The sequence below is a fragment of the Callorhinchus milii genome, unplaced genomic scaffold (genome assembly GCF_018977255.1).
Source record: "Callorhinchus milii isolate IMCB2004 unplaced genomic scaffold, IMCB_Cmil_1.0 Scaffold2, whole genome shotgun sequence".
Classification (NCBI taxonomy): domain Eukaryota; kingdom Metazoa; phylum Chordata; class Chondrichthyes; order Chimaeriformes; family Callorhinchidae; genus Callorhinchus; species Callorhinchus milii.
Genome location: NW_024704743.1, coordinates 80822953 through 80842745, shown reverse-complemented (window position 1 = coordinate 80842745; position 19793 = coordinate 80822953). Strand labels below are relative to the sequence as shown.

General features: G+C 45.2%; 1 protein-coding gene across 1 annotated transcript; it reads left to right on the top strand.

Annotated features, from left to right (window-relative positions):
- The first annotated feature begins 498 nt into the window (after positions 1 to 498).
- On the top strand, positions 499 to 7687 carry LOC103187846 (tumor necrosis factor receptor superfamily member 11B). The gene is made up of 4 exons (XM_007907526.2): positions 499 to 567; positions 3592 to 3982; positions 5397 to 5579; positions 7207 to 7687. Exons 1-4 carry the CDS (start codon positions 550 to 552, stop codon positions 7521 to 7523), a joined length of 909 nt encoding a protein of 302 aa, XP_007905717.2. The 5' UTR covers positions 499 to 549; the 3' UTR covers positions 7524 to 7687.
- The last annotated feature ends 12106 nt before the right edge of the window (positions 7688 to 19793 follow it).

The following is a 19793-nucleotide window of genomic DNA, read 5'->3' as shown; positions in this document are numbered from 1 at the left end:
TGTTGACTGCTGGTGGTGCGTTTCTTTGGCAAAGATATTAATCTGAGGTCCATTCTGCTCAGATGGATGTTAAAGATCCCATGACGCTAATCGTAAAGAGAAAGGATTTTCTCTTGGTGTGACTGGCCAACACCGCCCAGTAAAATTGGTCAATAACCTAAATTTTTTTGGTGAGATGTGTGCAAATTGGCTGCCACATTCTCCAACCTTAGAGCGGTCACTGCCTTGAAGTCGCTAACCTGCCTTGGCTCATTGTCCAGCACCAATACAAGCACTACATTTTTTTCTCCTTACTGTCATTCTCATTATCACTGTTATTTCTTTCTATTGCTATACTGACGCATTCTCCTGTAAATATACGTTTTCCTGTTCAGTTTCCACAATGTGACAACAGTGTCACGCTCAAGCGACTAGTTTTGAAGATTGAGGGGGATTATCGAGAATATATAATTTACCAGAAGTATGACGAGCAAACTTTCTGGCAATCCCTCTGTGCGGTGTATATAAACTCAGCGTCGCCACCGCTCAACAGCACCTCCAGCAGCAGAGATGCATCTCAGCAAAGCGGTGAGTGATTGTCACAGACACACAGACACACTGACCGACTGCAGCCACGAGAGACGCCTCACCATCCGCATGTACTGTATTGTGCTGGGGATGGGCTGGGGCTGTGCTGGGGCTGTGCTGGGGCAGTGCTGGGGATGGGCTGGGGCTGTGCTGGGAATGTGCTGGGAATGTGCTGGGGCTGTGCTGGGGATGGGCTGGGGATGTGCTGGGAATGTGCTGGGAATGTGCTGGGGCTGTGCTGGGGCTGTTCTGGGGCTGTGCTGGGGATGTGCTGGGGCTGTGCTGGGGATGGGCTGGGGCTGTGCTGGGAATGTGCTGGGGATGGGCTGGGGATGTGCTGGGAATGTGCTGGGAATGTGCTGGGGATGGGCTGGGGATGGGCTGGGGTTGGGCTGGGGATGGGCTGGGGATGTGCTGGGAATGTGCTGGGAATGTGCTGGGGCTGTGCTGGGGCTGTTCTGGGGCTGTGCTGGGGATGTGCTGGGGCTGTGCTGGGGATGGGCTGGGGATGTGCTGGGAATGTGCTGGGGATGGGCTGGGGATGGGCTGGGGTTGGGCTGGGGCTGTGCTTGGGGCTGTGCTGGGGCTGTGCTGGGGATGTGCTGGGAATGGGCTGGGGATGGGCTGGGAATGTGCTGGGAATGTGCTGGGGCTGTGCTGGGGATGTGCTGGGGCTGTGCTGGGGCTGTGCTGGGGATGTGCTGGGGATGTGCTGTGAATGGAGCCATTATGTCAAACTGGTAAAGTAGAAGGTAACAGCGTAAGTCACATCAGTCGATGTGCAACCGATTCATGACGAGGGTTTTAACTGTTTGCGAGTGATGCATACACACGTGAGCTCTAATGACAACCTTATTCAGTTTTGAATAAGAAGATATTATTGAGATTTACTTTAGTGATTAATGCAGATGAATATAGCAGGTCATTCTTAAATATGAGAATAACAGATACCTGGGGTGATTGGCAGTATAGCAACATTATGAGGTTCAAAGCAGATTGAAATTCCAATGAGAAAAATAGGAAAACAGGAACAGGAGGAGGCCATTCAGCCCATGGAGTCTGTTCCACCAGTTTATTGGACCCTAGCAGTACCCCAACATAGACTCCGGAGTCCCTACATTTTGGCTCTTGCTAACTTTCCGGAATTATATAAGCGGGATGCATCTCTCCAGGGAGAGAGTGCACATTCCACTCCAACAATCTATCTCTAGGATTTCCATGTGGGATGGGTGGGATGCACGCAAATCTCAGTTTGGTTTGGATACTCTTAAGCATGCTGATTATTTTCCTCATGTGTCAGACACCGACCGGGCTGACTGAGATTTTGCTAGATCTTTTAATCCCCGAATACTTCTACTACACCAAGGAACACCGGACCCATTATCACTTAGTCTACTCATATCCACATACTCTTAAACTCAACACCATTGTCCTAAACATTAAGAATCCTTAAAATACTGAATTTTGGAAAATTCTATAAAGTAGCCTTATTTTGTAAAGTGCAAGTCCGTTTAAGAACTGCAGAAAAAACTTACTTCTGATTTGAGTCTGAATTTAAGATTCTCTTGACAATTCTGCATGATTTTAAAATTTGCGCCAATGACTTTAAGGCAAAGGCCAGGTGAAAATCAAGGCATGTGAGTCATAAGCCCATGGGAGATAGACGGGGAAGTTTATAAACATTATTTGAGTCCAAAACGCAATATCAGGTGTGAAATCATTGGTGTGTATTTTTAAATGTTTTAATAATGGTTACTGTTGTCAGTTTCACTGTCCTTTGAATCAGTTTTCTGAAAGGCTTTTAGAAAATGTAGCTGCTGAAAGATTAATTTGACACCATTTGACCCATCATCATCATGTCATTTCCTCCAATATTTTATCCTGACGCTGCCACTCATTCCGATGAGGAGTATGCCAGGGCTCTATTTTTGGCCACCTCTTTTTTCTGATTTACACACTCACTTTTGTTGACATCGTTCACAGATATGGGATCAATTTTCATATATGTGCAGACAAAACCCAAATCTACTTTTCCTCCTCCTCTAGTCGCGAACCCAGATCCACCGAAGTTCTCTCTGCATGCTTGTCAGATGAGCTCCAACTTTCTGCAGCTGAATGAGGACAAGATGGAAGCCCTCCTCCTTGGCTCCCGTCAGCGTCTTCACAACTGCAGTACCAACCTCCTTAATCTCTATGGCATATATTCCTCAGACTCATCAAAACTGTGTGCAACCTATGTGTCTGGTTTGATCCTCAGCTGAACTTTCTACCCCATATCCGATCCCTGACCAATACACTTTCCTCCACCTCTGCCACATACTTCCAAAATAATGAGAAGACAGTCAATATCTTTTACAAGGCAATTACTGTAACGAGACAGCTAATTTCTTAAAATCTGTCCAAAGAACTCAACTATGACTATCATAGGAATTCCTGAGAGAATATTTTAGTTTTACGTAAGGTAAAATTCCATTTGGGATAGTTTGTTAAAGCTGTACTACCTGTACTGTACTGTGTGAATTATCAGTGTGTCAATAGAGTGGTCTTATACTTGATTTAAACTCCAGTCAAGCCAAAGAATGAATGGAATGGCTTAAACTGATTCTAATTTGTATATTTCATCAAGAGATTCCTTATTAAGTATTCAGAGTCAAGCAAATGGAAATGCCTTCAAAAATATGTGTAATATGTCTGCGCAAAATCGAATAATTCACCTACAAAATACCCAGTCACTACACTTTACAGTAAATCCTGCGAAGCCCTTTGAGACAGCCTCCTGACATGAAAGGTGCTATTTCAAAATTAAGGATTATTATTATGATAAATATTAACTTCACACAACTTCAAAGTATTTGTTTTATTGATGGAGAATCTTTAGGTGGTTTCCTTCATTCTGTGTCAATGTGGAGATTGAACTGTTTTTTCATGAGCTTTGATTCAAAGCTACATAGGCTGTGTTAATGAATGTATGAATGCTGTATTTTTAAACAGGTGCTAATCTCAGTTTTCCTTTACACACTGTAGTGCTTGCTTAGTTTGGCCAGCGTCCTTATTGTTTGTGCAAATCAAGCTGAATGCCAGCAAACCGTACCCACCTACCAGCACAGGGACCAGGAGACAGGACAGATGCTGACATGCAGCCGTTGCCCTCCAGGAAAGCATATGGTGAAACACTGCACAGGTCAAGATGATACTTTGTGTGCACCCTGCTTAGAAAACCACTACACACAGTTTTGGAATTATGTAAAGAAATGTCTATACTGCAATACTTTCTGCAGTGAAAACCAATACACTAAACAGGAATGTAACTCAACTCACAACAGAGTGTGCGAATGCAGAGATGGTTACTTCTTGGAATTTGAATTTTGTGCAAAGCACAAAGAATGTGATCCTGGATTTGGAGTTAAGATTGCAGGTAAAATAATGATAATCCTTGCATTTGATATAGCACCTTATCATGTCTCCGAGACGTATCAAAGCGCTTCACAGAATATACTATAAAGTTAATTGATTGTATATTTTGTGGGTGAAAATTCCTTAAGTGCTCTCTTGTTTGCAATCTGTTTTTTGTCAATGACACAATTCTTTAATTCTCTGAATTGAAGATTTTTTAAAATTTAACAGAATATATATTTATTTGTTGATAAATAAAACTTTTTTTAATGGGGGGGGAAGGTTTCCTCTGCGCACTCCACTTTGGTGCAGGGACCAAGGCTTCTGCTATAAGTAGCAAATAATGCATATTAAAATAATGAGGTTGATAAGTGTGCATCTTTGACCGTGCCTTCAGCTCCCCTCTCGACTCTCTTTCCCCTCCTCGCTCCCTCCCTTCCCTCCCCTCACCCTGACCATTTCCCCCCTCCTCACTCCCTCCCTTCCCTCACCCTGACCATTTCCCCCCTGCTCGGGTCATGACCCAACTGTGCAGCGCCTTGGGACGTCCTCCTGACGTGAAAGGCGCTCTATAAATGGAATCTTGTTGTTGTTGTTGTTGTTGTTGTTGCATCATTTGGTTCAGGTGATTCACTTTGTTTGGGTTCATCTCTTACAAACATTCTATTGTGGCCAGATGTTTTCTGATGGAAACGCATAGTTTTCGCTGTAGTGATGTAACACATTTTGTGTACATTAGAGTTCCCTTGCAATGTATGTCTGAACCATCCATCTTCATTTTCTGGACTATAGTGCGATTTCCCCATTATAAATCAATAACAAAAACATCACCATTTCAGCAATAGCTGCCCCCCATTGTGACTTTCTGAATGAAACACACGTTTGTCTTTTCGTAACTAATAATAATAATTCTTGCATTTGATATAGCGCTTTTCACGTCTTCTAGATGTCTCAAAGCGCTTCACAGAATATGCTGCAAAGTGAATTGACTGTATGTTTGTGGACTGTCTTTGTGTCTCTACGTTTTTTACACAATACTCACCATAATTGTGGAGTCCTGTAGCTCAGTGGTTAGAGCACTTGCTTTGCAAGCAAGACACCTGGGTTCAATTCCAGGCAGGGCGAAACCTTGGGCAAGTTTCCTTACTCCACACGCCTAATAATAATCCCTCCAAAAAACCCAAAACAATAATAAATTGGTCATTTTCAATCTACGACTGTTTGTGGGACATTGCTGTGCGCAATTGGCTGCCGCGTTCGCCCACAAATATACAGTCAATTCACTTTACAGTATATTCTGTGAAGCGCTTTGGGACGTCCTCCCGACGTGAAAAGCGCTATATCAAATGCAAGGATTATTATTATTATTATTATTATTATTATTATTATTATTATTATTATTATAATGTATTTTTTCACTCTGCTTGTCTTATCAGGCACTCCACACATGGACACACAATGTGAAATATGCCCTGACGGTTTCTATTCATCGATAAGTTCTACCACTGAGCAATGTAAGAGACACACAGACTGCAGTGCATTGGATTTAAAGCTGGACGTTCCTGGTACTTCATTATATGACAACTTGTGTGGTCCCTGCCAGCCTGGTTCCTCCAAAGGTGTTTATAAACTTTTATTCTCTCACATGCAAATTTGAACAAATGTGCAGCAATAGCCCAAAATCTGCTCTTTTAGACTGGCCGATAAGTTTTTAGTAAGGCATTATACAAATGTAATTTGTTGTTCTTGTTGTTGCAAGTATTAATAAAGTGCTTTGTTAGAGCATATTTGACCACCTGTAGTGATATGGTAGTACAGTTTAGGAATCCAGTTTTGGTCAGGCTTTCAAGTTTGGGGATTTTCTTTGGAGATGCTCACCTACACATCCACAGTCATTAAACTTCACAGTAAATCCTGTGAGACATTTTGGGATAAATTGCTGCATCAAATGGAAAGATAATTGGTATTTTGGATTTCAGTGAATAAACATAGATTGAAAATATAGGAACACCCACCATAAAAGGTAGTTTTTATGAAAGATGTTGGCATGATCTTCAGTGCTCCCTGTCTCCATTACAGTAGTTAATAGTAGAGTAGAAGAACCTCTTAGAATGTTAATTCACACTCAACAAAAGAACAATCTGTTGCCAGAAACCACTGGTGGAACTTAGATAGTTTGATATACTTGGTGAAACCTGTTTGATGAATTCTTCTGCTTTTAAGAAGCCAAAACTACCCTCCACCTCCTATTCCGGGATCCGTAACTGTGAAGCGCTCTGAGACGCCGTCCGGCCTGGAGGGCGCTATATAAATCCAAGCTGCTGTTGTTGTTACTCCAGCTCAGGTGCCCAGTCAGTGCTTCAAGACATCCTTCCAACTTGAAAGGCGCAATATAAATGTAAATTGTATTGTATTGTACAGTAGCATCTGCCTATAAAATAATTTTTTTTCTTTTTTTTAGTACTTAAATTGGGCTTGTTTTTTGGGTTGGAGCATTTATAACAATATTCACAACATTGAATTGTTAAATTCAATGACCTTTTCTATTAGGTTATGTCATACCATATATTTGCACTGGCGCTAGTGCTGTCTCTTTAAGCTTTGTACACAGATGTTACAAGACTACATTTTTGAATGAAGACGGAGACTGATTCAGATTCTGATCAGGTTTAACTTTGTTTGGATGAACTTGAATCAGAACAGAAAATCTCTCTGTTTGAGTTTGAGTCCGTCTAACTCCTGCCCATTAATCTTGGTTTCTATTATCTTCATTGAACATAATGTTACATCCTGAAATAGCTGATTAACAGACCCCAAGTTATTCTCTATGACGTCTAGAAACATAGATGTGGTTAAATAATTTCCTGCAGTCCTGCATCCTGACTTTGATGATAGTTGGGACGTTCTCCCGACATGAAAGGCGCAATACAAATGTAATTTTGTATTGTGTATGTGCTCTTTATCCAAAACTCTTATGAGTCTTCATAGTCTGAGTCACTACATCCCTAAACAGCAAGTGGAATTGTTCTCCTATGCTCTTCTATTGTGTGGCTGAGGGCATCACCACAGTCAGCCAGTTCAGTCATTGATGCCACCGGGGAGAGAAAATTCAGGCAGGGAGGGAGCAAATTTATTGGCATCTCTTCTAACAGTTTAAAAGATTTGTGCTTTTCTTTTATATTTGTCGTATGCTTTTTTAAAATCTTAAATCAATACAAAATTTGCTCTTTTTGTTCTTTCTTCCAGAGGGTCTTTCCAAGTGCGAAGAAATATTTTTCTATTTCGTATCACAACAAAATTTGAAGCAACGCCAAATTTTCAGTATAGGAAAAACTCTGCTTAAGCTGCCCAGAGCTAATATATTGGAAAGATGGAATAAGGGACAGCATCAGCAGCAAGTTATAGATTATCTAATAGAATGGAAGAGAAAGCAGAAAAAGAGGATAACCGTAGAAATGTTAGTGGGAGTACTGAAGAGAAGCAAAATGAACTCACTTGCCAGAAAAGTGTCAAACAAGTTCCTTAAAAAAATGATGGATTCAGTGCAAAATAACGAGATTTAATATCGACTGCCTTGCAGAGGTATTTTAAAGAAAATCAAAGGCAAGTTAGTTGCTTCCCAGATTCTATTCATTTTTCACAATATATTTCCATCTCAGTATTCTTCAAGCAGTTTAATAGTGATTAATGTGTGAATTTCTACTCATCTACCAATGGAACTTAGAAACTGTCTTGATTTTAAAATGACATTGTTTCAAAAAATTTTGTAAATTAAATAGCATTTATTGCACAAAGTCAATGGATCTCATTGTATTATTTGGACTGATTCATGGAGATGTGTGTCAAGGGAAACCCATCATTTCATTTCACGAATCACATATACAGAACTACCACACTGAAACAGACCATTCAGCCCACCCTGGTGTTGTTGATACTCCACCTGAGCCTCATACCCATGCTAATTCCCCACTTCTCTAGCCACACCCATACTCCTCTACGCCCTTCACGTTTGTATAGAATTTCCTCTTAAATCCATTCATGTTTTTTGTTCCACCTGTAGCATCTGACATTGAGTTCCACATTCTCATCTCGAAAATAAATTCCTTTGAACTTCTCTTTTAGATCTGTTAGTGACTATCCTATATTTACACACACTTGTCATGGACTCGCCAACAAGTGGAAAGAGTCTATTTATGTTTACTTTAATGAGACCATTTATAATTTTAATCATTTCTAGGTCCCCCTTCAATTGTTGCAGATTACTTGAAAGGCTAAACTGGCAATTGGACGTTGACCAATGAGAAGCAAGCAGGAAGCATAAAAGGATTTTGGGAAAGGGATTGGGCAACATAGTCACTAACAGATCTAAAAGAGTTTAGAGGAATTTACTGGGCAACAGCAAAATTACATTTGTAGAGCACCTTTCACGCCGGGAGGACGTCCCAAAGCACTGAACAGTCAGGTGTCGTGGCCCGAGCATGGGGGAGGGGTGGGGTAGGGGTGAGGGAAGGCACAGAAGTGGGAGGGTGACCAAAGGCCCGGTCGAAGAGAAGGGTCTTGAGACCGGCTTTCAAGGAGGCAAGGGAGGAAGCGAGGCGAAGGGACTGTGGGATGGAGTTCCAGAGTATGGCAGCAGAGAATCTGAAAGCCCGGCCAATGATGGTAGGGCGGGTCAGGCAGGAGACATGGACCAGGCCGGAGCCCACTGAATGGAGGGAGTGGGCAGGTTGGTAGGGAGTCAGCAGGTCAGAGAGGTAGGAGGGGACAAGCCCATGGATAGCCTTAAAGGTGAGGATGAGGATCTTGAACTCGATCCTCTGGGGGATGGGGAGCCAGTGGAGTCGGGCGAAGGTGGGAGTGATGGGGTCGTGGAGCCTGGTGTGTGAGAGTACAAGAGCTGCAGAGTTTTGGAAGTTCTGCAGCTTGTGAAGGGAAGAGTTGGGAAGGCCGATGAGAAGGGAGTTCCCATAATCGAGCCTTGATGTAACAAATGTGTGGGTGAGGGTTTCGGCAGCTTGAGGGGTGAGGCACTGGTGGTGTCTGGCAATGTTGTGGAGGTGATGATAGGCAGTGACGGTCATGGCACGGATGTGGGGGAGAAAAGACAGTTCAGGGTCAAACAAGATACCCAAGTTCCTGACTGGCTTAGAGAGGTTGAGTGTGCAGCCGTGGAGGCTGATGCTGCCAGTGCCTGAGTAGTCCCGGAGTTCAATGTGGAGGCAGAGAGGTAGAGTTGGGTGTCATCCGCATACATGTGGAAATTTACCCCATGTCTGAGGATGATGCCACCAAGGGGGAGCATGTAGAGGGTGAAGAGGAGGGGACCAGGGACAAAGCCCTGAGGAACACCACACAAGACGGTGTGGGGCTGTAGGAGAAGCCGTTTGCTGTGACGAAGTGGCGGCGGTGTGAAAGGTAGGACCTGAACCAGTCAAGGACAGAACCTTGAAGGTTGAGGTGGGAGGAGAGAGGTTGGAGGAGGATTGAGTGGTCCACGGTGTCAAAGGCGGCAGAGAGGTCGAGGAGGACCAGGATGCAGAGGGAGTCCTGGTTACACATGGTCAAGATGTCATTGTGACCTTGACCAGAGCAGTTTCTGTGCTGTGAACAGCTCTCTCAAGGACCTTGGATGGGAAGGGGAGATTTGAGATGGGCCGATAGCTGGATAGCTGTGATGGGTCAAGGGAAGGTTTCTTCAAGGTGGGGTTGATAATGGCTGTCTTGAGGGAGGAAGGAGCAGTGCCAGATGACAGGGAGAGGTTAATGATATCAGCGAGTAGTGGGGAAAGGAGGTGGAGCTGGGATTTAAGGAGAGGGGAGGGGATGGATTCCAGTGAGCAGGTAGTGGGCTTCATGGAGGATATGGTGGTGAAGACAGAGGAGGGGTTGACAGGTTCAAAGGTGTGGAAGGAGGAATGGGTAATTGTCAGATGGGTATCTGTGTGGGGTGGGGTTAGGGAAGGGTTGAAAGTTGGGAGGGCAGTGGCAGCTGAGCGGATTCCCTCGATTTTGGATGAGGAAGTCCAGCATTTTCTCGCAGTGAGAGTCAGAGGAAAGAATTGGTGAAGCATGGCGGGGAGGCGGAGGAGCCAGTTGGTGGTGGAGAACAGGAGCCTGGGGTTTCCCTTCGCCTCCAGGATTAACCTGGAATAGAAGGATGATTTGGCTGAGGTGAGAGCAGAGCAGTTGATCTTGATGAGGTCCAGCCAGATGTGGTGGTGGACCTTTAGGCTGGATTTGAGCCAAGTGCATTCGGCAGACCGCACCTGTCCCTTAAGTGAGCAGGGGTGGCTGGTAAACCAGGGTGAGGATCGGGAATAGGAGGCAATTTGGGAGGTGAGGGGGACAAGGATTTTGAGTGTGGTGGAGAGGGTGCTGTGGACAAGAGTAAACGCAGTGAGTAGGTTGTTGCAAAAGGTGGGCCAGAGGAGGAGGAGGTCAGAGGACTCCAGGGCAGTGGAGAGGGATTGTGGGGAGATCTTCTTCCATGGGTGGTAGAAGATGGTGATAGGTTTGGAGGCAGTGGGGAGAGGGATATTGGAGTTGGGGGAGATGAAATGGTGGTCAGAGATGGCCTTGTCAGTGATGGTGACATCCGAGATACTGAGGCCCCGGGTGATCACCAGGTCGACCGGGTGACTATGGGTTTGGGTAGCAGAGTGGATGTGGAGGGAGAGGCTGAGAGAGGAGAAGTCTGAGGAGGTGGAGCAGGAGGGGGTGAAGTGGCGGTTGAAGTCGTCTAGGATGATGAGGTGGTCGGGGCAGAGGGAAGCAAGGAGGGTGGAGATGTCAGATATGAAGGTGGGAGAGGATTTTGGGGGGTGGTAAAGTAAGAGAATTTTTAGAGAGAGGTGGGAAGGATGGCAGAGGCTAAGATATTCGAAAGAAGGGAACGAGCCAGTGGAGTAGGGGGATAGGGAAAGTAACGTCCTGGATATGAGGGCCACACCACCGCCATGACAGTTGGGGCGTGGGGCATGGTGGTAGGTGTCGCCGGGTAGTGTGGCCTCAATAAGGGGGAAGGTGTCACCTGGGGTGATCCAGGTTTCCGTGAGGGCCATGATGTCAATATTCTCATCGAGAATGAGATCATCGACGGCCAGGGTCCAGTTGGAGATGGAGTGGACATTTTGAAGGCCAATGCAGAGTGGGCAGTTGACAGGGGGATGTGTGGGATGGGAGGGGGTAGTGAGTTGGTTGGGAGGGAGGGAGGGTGGGGATGCAGATGAGAGAGGAGAGGTTAGCCCCTGGGGTCAGGGTCCGGGGTGGCTTGCGCCTGTAGTGGGGAATTGTGGATTGAGGACTAATACATAATGTCAGAAGTAAAAATGTAACCTGGAGTGAAATGGACGGTTTGAAAGAAATTTTTGGAATAGCATCAGAGATGATGAAACTGCCACAGGCATGTAATGAAACAAACTGTTGAATGTCTCACTGCAGATTTGGCGAACATGACTAAAACGATCTAAGTTGGGAACGGAGAAGATAAGCAGTCTGCGATCTTTTTGAATATAAGGGAATATTTTGGAACCCTAGAGAGAGGTGGACATGCCAGTGGAGGAGTTGATGATTATTATGGTGGAAAGATGCTGTGGGAAAAATAATGTAATAATTGACTGATTTAAATTTGGAACAGGAAATAGGGACCCAGAATCATTCCACCAGAATTGTGTGGAACTAAGATCCCAAAGTAAATGCTGCAATTACGGAATATTAAGAAAGGAAATGATACAGGACCAGATTGTTGTTGGCATAAAAGATAGTAGATTACGAGGAACGCTTTTGAAAAAAGGAGATCTAACGTTACTCGCCTGGCTCCCCATTCCCCAGAGGATCGAATTCAAGATCCTTGTCCTCACCTTTAAGGCCATCCGTGGACTTGCCCCTCCTATCTCTCTGATCTGCTGACTCTCTACCAACCTGCCCGCTCCCTCCGTTCATCAGGCTCCGGCCTGCTCCATGTCTCCCGCCCTACCGTCGGTGGCCGAGCTTTCAGCCTCTCTGTCCCCACACTCTGGAACTCCATCCCACAGTCCCTTCGCCTCGCTTCCTCCCTTGCCTCCTTCAAGGCCGGTCTTAAGACCCTTCTCTTCGACCGGGCCTTTGGTCTTCCTCCCACCTCTCTGCCTTCCCTCACCCCTATACCACCCCTCCCCCATGCTCGGGCCCCAACACCTGACTGTTCGGTGCTTTGGAACGTCCTCCCAACGTGAAAGGCGCTCTATAAATGTAATTTTGTTGTTGTTGTTACAATCGGCAATGGAGATAATAAGGATTGAAGAAGTGACAAAAATAAATATGTGAGATATGGGAAGAGACACAGAAATGGAACTAGATGAACTGCCAACAGACAAAGTTGAAATGATACAGATGAAGAGTATGGACTACAGAGAATATACAGGGCTGGAGAGGGGCCAAACAGAATGGACAAGTGTGGCAATGCGAATTAGAACATCCTATGAGGTGATGTCCTGCAGAAGAAAAAGAATGCTATAAATGCAAACGATATGGGCATTATGAAGGAATAAACAAGAAACTATGGAGAGATATAGCAGATACAAAGCACAGGAAAACAGAAAGAAGAGAGTACAAGAGGCCAAATAACCTGAGGAGAACCAGAATTGGGCAAATTAGATCCAGGGAATATGAAAGAAATGTAAGACTATATTTGTGATGTTTAATAAATGTTTAAGGCTTTTAATCAATCTTTATATACATTTAGAATGTAACCTACCTATAATCCTTTGGATTAACAATTAAAATTCTGTAGCCATACTGTTTATGTTAATCATGTTATTGTTGAGAATGATATGTTGTAATTACAGATACTAAAATTAGTTGAAAGGATTGATGTGGTGGCTGAGGTAAAAGGGAATCGTGAAGATTCTGATGGTGATAGTGGGCCTGTGCTGTCAGCTTGACCCACTCAAGGTGGGGACTGGAAATTTCTCAATCCCAGAATTCTAGTTCGTCTTAAATTGACCAAAGAAAATCACAAAATTCATGAATTTGTTTTGCTGAAATAGAACTGACTCTACGTATCACAAAGACATCAGTATTGATAACATCAGTACATTTAAACTGCCAAGAACAAAAGGAGCGTACCGACCTTGAAGGATATGTTTTTAACCCTACAGTGAATGGTAAAAACAAGCTGTTGAATGTCTCACTGCAATTCGGTCCTTGAGCATAGATGTAAGAACCAGAAAGAACCACAGAAAGAAAAGGCTGCAGCCTCAGACAACTGCCTATCGCAAGGCTGAGAAACAAGCAGACTGTGGGAGGCTGCCCAGAAGTTGTCCATATCTCTCTCTGTGCAAAGCAGCCAGCGAAGGGTGGGGGCTATCTCTGTGACAAGAGGAGATGGCGTTAGAAAGACATAAAAGAAAGATGTAATTTTGAAATAGTTGGAGTTGCCGTAGAGGTTCAGTGCACTTCCCAGTGGAATCAATATTGATTCTATTGTATCTGTGGTCTCAGTTTTAAGGATAAATTAAACTTTGTTTTACTTAATAAACCTTGGATTATTACACAACTGTATTGGTCATCTCCATCCAAATCTCTTACAGGAGAGACAGCTCAGATAAAGAATCCAGAGAAAGTGAACAAGAAGAGTACAACATTGAAGCAGTGGAACTCATAAAGAGAGTACACACAATAGAAAAAATGATTGCATGGTATATCTATGGTGTAACCAAGTAAGGAAAGTCATTTAGTGAAAATTAGATACAGGAGCACAGGCCAGTGTAATAGTATGGGAAGAATATATAAAATTAGGAGAACCAAATAAGGAAAAAATGGAGAAAGATAAAGATAAACTAATGGCACATAACAAAGGAGAAAATAAAACAGTCTGCAGAGTAGAGATAGAAGTGATCTACAAATAGAGACATCTATATTAATAAAACTACAATGCCTGTCTGCGCTTCAAGAAGGATCTCGATAACCGATTGACGTAGAGATGTGATTTACGCCTCATCGGAAAGGTCTTGCGTTTAATAATAATAATCCTTGCATTTGATATAGCGCTTTTCACGCCTTCTCGACGTCTCAAAGCGCTTCACAGAGCATACTATAAAGTGAATTGATTGTATATTTGTGGGTGAAATGCGGCAGCCAAATTGCGCACAGCAGTATCCCACAAACAGTCGTGGAGTGACGTGACCAATTTATTATTGNTTTTTTTCTTGAGGGATTATTATTAGGCGTGTGGAGTGTGGAAACAAAATGAAGTTCAGATTTTTATTTATAAATGGCTTCAGATCTTGAACATTTTTGCAGTAAATTATAAAGGAAATATTCAGATGTTTAAACACCATATATTGAATCTCAGCATTTTGAGTTATATTCCCATTTCTTGCATCAAAGTAAACAGACTAAACACTCTACAATTGACAGAAGATTTTAGTATCAAATGCAAGGATTAAGGTAATACCAATATGTGAATTCTCCTTGTGACAAGTTTCACAAAGATGACTCATGAAAAACTTTTCCTTTGTAATATACTGGTATAAATTATACTATACCTGCTGCCAAGGATTCAAACCTGAAAAACCAAATATTGAGCTCAAACAATTAACTGCAAAGGTGCTCCAGAGATTGCAATGTAAAATGAAATGAGAGATGGAGGACGATCGATCTGTAAAAATGGAGATATATGACACAATTTTGCAGGAGGGTTTCCGCACTTAATAAATGATTAAAAAAAACATAGAAACCCATCAAACCTGATCCACCAGTTCATCATCATTGCTGTATTTCAATTCAATTAATTAATCCGTCATTAATTCCCCAAGGCTTAATCCACTTTTTAAATCTCCCAATATGCGTCAGGGCATAGCAATCAACAACACCTTACAATTATATAATGCTCTTCACTTGGATAAAGTCTTGGAGCAGATTAATACTTTATAACCTCTTTGAATCCAAGAGAATGAAAAACAATTCAATACGTGTTCTGTGACGCACAATGCACAGGACATGGTGAGACAGCGTGGCCACCAGGTGTAACTGTAGTGCACCTATGACGCACAATGTGCCTCCATCTGTCTCCTTCCCCTGTCCTTCCCCTGTAGGCTGCTCATTGCTAATCACAATGAGCGCCCTCCCCACTCTGCACCATCTCTAGCCCCCCCAGCCTCCTGCAGGCTGACAATGTCCCACTAATCTGCCGCTTCTCGTCTCAGTGTGCGCAACAACTTGGCTGCCGCCTCCGAGCCGAGCTGGCTCTTCCTCAAAATGCCCCCCTCCTGGGAATCCTCTGCTGGGCTCATTGTGGCACTCAGTGTTGGCTGTCCAGGAGCAGCCACACCGACTGCCCTATTCCCCACTACCATCGCAAGCCACCCTGGACCCAGACCCAAGAGCTAACCTCTCCTCTCCTCCCTCCTGCATCCCCACCCTCCCTGCCAACCAATTCACTACCCCCTCCCATCCCAAACATCCCCCTGCCAACTGTACACTCCGCATTGGCCTTCCAAACGTCCAATCCATCTGCAATAAGACCTTGGTCGTCAATGATCTCATCCTTGATGAGAACTTTGACATTATGGCACTCACTGAAACCTGGATCACCCCAGGTGACACCTTCCCCCTCATTGAGGCCACACCACCCGGCTACACCTACCACTATACCCCATGCCCCAACCCCATGGTGGTGGTGTGGTCCTCATCTCCAGGGTGTCACTTTCCCTATCTCCCTACTCCGCTGGCTGATTCCCCTCTTTTGAACACCTTACCCTCTGCCATCCCTCCCATCTCTCATTAAAAAGTTTCCTAATTTACTGCCCCCCAAAATCCTCCCCCACCTTCATCTCTGACATCTCTACCCTTCTAGCTTCCCTCTGCCTCTGCTCTGACCGCCTCATCATCCTAGGCAACTTCAACCTCCACTTCAGCCCCTCTTGCTCCACCTTCTCAGACTTCTCCTCTCTCCTCTCCCAACCTCTCTCTCCACATCCACTCTGCTACCCACATTTATGACAACCACTCGACCTGATGATCACCCGGGACCTCAAGGTCATCTCTGACCACCATTTCATCTCCCTCAACTCCCATATCCCTCTCCCCACTGCCTCCAAACCTACCACCATCTTCTGAGATGCTGTCTGTCGTGGAGGGCGCTATATAAATCCAAGTTGTTGTTTTTATTGTTGTTCTACCACCTGTAGATCTCCCTGCAATTCCTCTCTGTTGCCCTGGAGTCCTCTGAACTCCTCCCCCTCAGGCCCACCTCCTGCACCAACCCATCCTCTGCATTTACTCTCCTCCACAGCACCCTCTCCACCACACTCAACGCCATTGACACCCTCACCTCCCGAACTGCCTCCTATTCCCGATCCCCACCCTAGTTCATCAGCCATCTCCGCTTGCTCAAGGGACAGGTGCGGTCTGCCGAACGCACTTGGCTCAAGTCCGGCCTAACTGGCACACCTGGCTGGACCACATCAAAACCTACCACTCTGCTCTCGCATCAGCCAAATCGTCCTTCTACTCCAGGTTAATCCTGGAGGCGAAAGACAATCCCAGGCTCCTGTTCTCCATCACCAAACGGCTCCTCCGCCCTCCTCTCTTTCCTCCGACTCACACTGCGAGGAAATGCTGGACTTCCTTGAGTCCAAAATCAAGGGAATCTGCTCAGCTGCCACTGCCCTCCCAACTTCCACCCCCTCCCTACGCCTTCCCCACACTCCGACTGCTACCCATCCCTCCTTGCACACCTTTGAACCTGTCACTCCCTCCTCTGTCATCACCACCATATCCTCCATGAAACCCACCACCTACTCCCTGGGCCCCATCCCCACCCCTCTCCTTAAATCCCAGCTACACCTCCTTGCCCCACAACTTGTCAACATCATCAACCTCTCCCTGTCATCAGGCACTGTTCCTACCCCCCTCAAAACAGTCACTATCACTACCCTTTAACCTTCCCTTGACTCATCACAATTATCCAGCTACTCTCCCACCTCCCTTTTCTGTCTGAGGTCCTTGAGAGAGCCGACGCCTCCCAGCTTCGCTCTTTTTCTCCTCCCACTTCCTCCATGTGACCTCCAATCGGGTTTCTCTGCTGCCCACAGCACGGAAACTGGTCTGGTTAAGGTCACAAACGACATCCTGACCATGTGTGACCTCTTGGTGACATCATCCGCAGACATGGGGTAAATTTCCACATGTATGCGGATGACACCCAACTCTACCTCTCTGCCTCCACCCTCAACTCCAGGACTACTGGCGTCCTGACAGACTGCCTATCCAACATCAAGTCCTGAATGAGGGCCAACTTTCTCCAACTCAACATCAGCAAGAACGAGGCCATCCTGATTGGCTCACACCAACGTCTCCGCACCTCAGGCGCTGGCAGCATCAGCATCCATGGCTGCACACTCAACCTCACTAAGCCAGTCAGGAACCTGGGTATCTTGTTTGACCCTGAATTGGCCTTTCTCCCTCACATCCACGCCACTGTTCCAGAGCGTGGGAACAGAGAGGCTGAAAGCCCAGCCACTGATGGTAAGGCGGGAGACATGGTTCAGGCCGCAGTCTATTGAATGGAGGGAGCAGGCAGGTTGGTAGGGAGTCAGCAGGTCAGAGAGTTAGGAGGGGGCAAGGCCTACAGGACTCCACTCCACTTGTGGAGTCCTGGAGCTCAGTGGTTAGAGCACTCGCCTTGCAAGCGAGACACCTGGGTTCAATTCCAGACAGGGCAAAACCTTGGGCAAGTTTCCTTATTCCACATGCTTAATAATAATACCTCCAAAAAACAAAACAATAATAAATTGGTCATTTTCAATCCACGACTGTTTGTGGGACACTGCTTTGCTCAATTGGCTGCTGCGTTTTGCCCACAAATATACAGTCAATTCACTTTACAGCATATTCTGTGAAGCGCTTTGAGACGTGTAGAAGATGTGAAAAGCGCTATATCAAATGTACGGATTATTATTATTATTATTATTACTGCCTACCACCACCTCCCAATATTGCCAGACTCCGCCACTGCCTCACCCCTCAGGCTGCCCAGACCCTCACCCATGCATTCATCACATCAAGGCTCAATTATGGAAATTCCCTCCTCATCAGCCTTCCCAACTCTTCCCTTCACAAGCTACACATCATCCAAAACTCGAACTCTCACGCACCAGGCTCCGTGACCCCATCACTCCCACCCTCGCCTGACTCCATTGGCTCCCCATCCCTCAGAGGAACGAATTCAAGATCCTCATCCTCACTTTCAAAGCCATCCATGGCCTTGCCCCCTCCTACCTCTCTGACTTGCTGACTCCCTACCAACCTGCCTACTCCCTCCGTTCAGCAGGCTCTAGTCTGCTCCATGTCTCCTGCCCTACCATTGGTGGCCGAGCTTCAGCCTCTCTGCCCCCACACTCTGGAACTCCATCCCACAGTCCCTTTGCCTTGCTTCCTCCCTTGCCTCCTTCAAGGCCAGTCTCAAGACCCTCCTCTTCGATCGTGCCTTCAGTCCCCCTCCCACCTTTCTGCCTTCCCTCACCCCTCCCTCACACCTCCCCCATGCTCAGGTCCTGACCTCTGACTATCCAGCGCCTTCCAATGTGAAAGGCACTCTATAAATGTAATATTGTTGTTTTCTGAATACTCTTTGGTCAGCCAGATGTCTGACACAGGTGGAAACCCATTACCATACTTAAGAGTATCCAAAACAAACTGAGAATTCCATAATAATAATAATAATAATCCTTGCATTTGATATAGCGCTTTTCATGTCTTCTAGACGTCCCAAAGCGCTTCACAGAATATACTGTAAAGTGAATTAACTGTATATTTGTGGGCGAATGCAGCAGTCAATTGCGCACAGCAATGTCCAACAAACAGTCGTGGATTGAAAATGACCAAGTTTTTATTGTTTTTTTGTATTTTGGAGGGATTATTATTGTGTATCCCACCTACACAAGAGATCAGGTTTACCTCCCTCAAACTCCACCCCCAGGATAGTCTCTGGTTAGTCATTTGCCATCCAACAAGCACAGGTTTGAGCATTGGTTAGGTGGTACTCATTGGGAGCTTCCTTGTGGGCAACACAGCTCAGCATGAAATGCATGAGAGCATTGTCACCATCTTCCTGTGTGCAGCTTGGACGCACGGTCTTATCACATCATTGAGACATCTCAAAGCACTTCACAGGCTTTTATTGTGAAGTCTATTGACTGTGCATTTGAGGTAACTGTGCCAGCCAATTTGATGATTGCTTAAAAGTTACCTCTGCGCTGAGCAAGTGGAGGAAAGGGCAAAAAATTCTCCCCTCTTTATTTAATGAAGTCCACAAAACATCACACATTCCCCAAATAGAACTGACTGTCCAGCAGGTCCAGTGTTTTCTTCGAGGTTGTTAGTTGAGCTGCACACATTGGCTGCGGGGGTTCACCTGCAAAACACACAGTCTCCACTTTATAACGTGCCCTGTGAAACACTGAGATGGGTGTCCTCCCCAAGAGATGGGACCACGATATCAAATGATCATTCTCTCCATCACTATTATTCTTTCTATTCTGCAGATTTCGCTGGAGTCACATTTAAGTCTCAGTGTATTAGATGGATCTAGTTTTGTTGCTGAAACGTAAAATGCTGACTGCTTGTGCACTGCAGCCTCTGCTGGAGAATATTACAGCAAAGAGGCACATCCTCCTGAAATCCACCACTAAACTCTATTTACTTTGAGTTTTTCTATAACCGATACCGGTAACTTGCAGGGTTGGTTGGCATATTAAATATGAACGGATCTGTATCATTTACCAGAAGTATGACGAGCAAACTTTCTGGCAATCCCACTGTGCGGTGTATATAAACTCAGCGTCGCCACC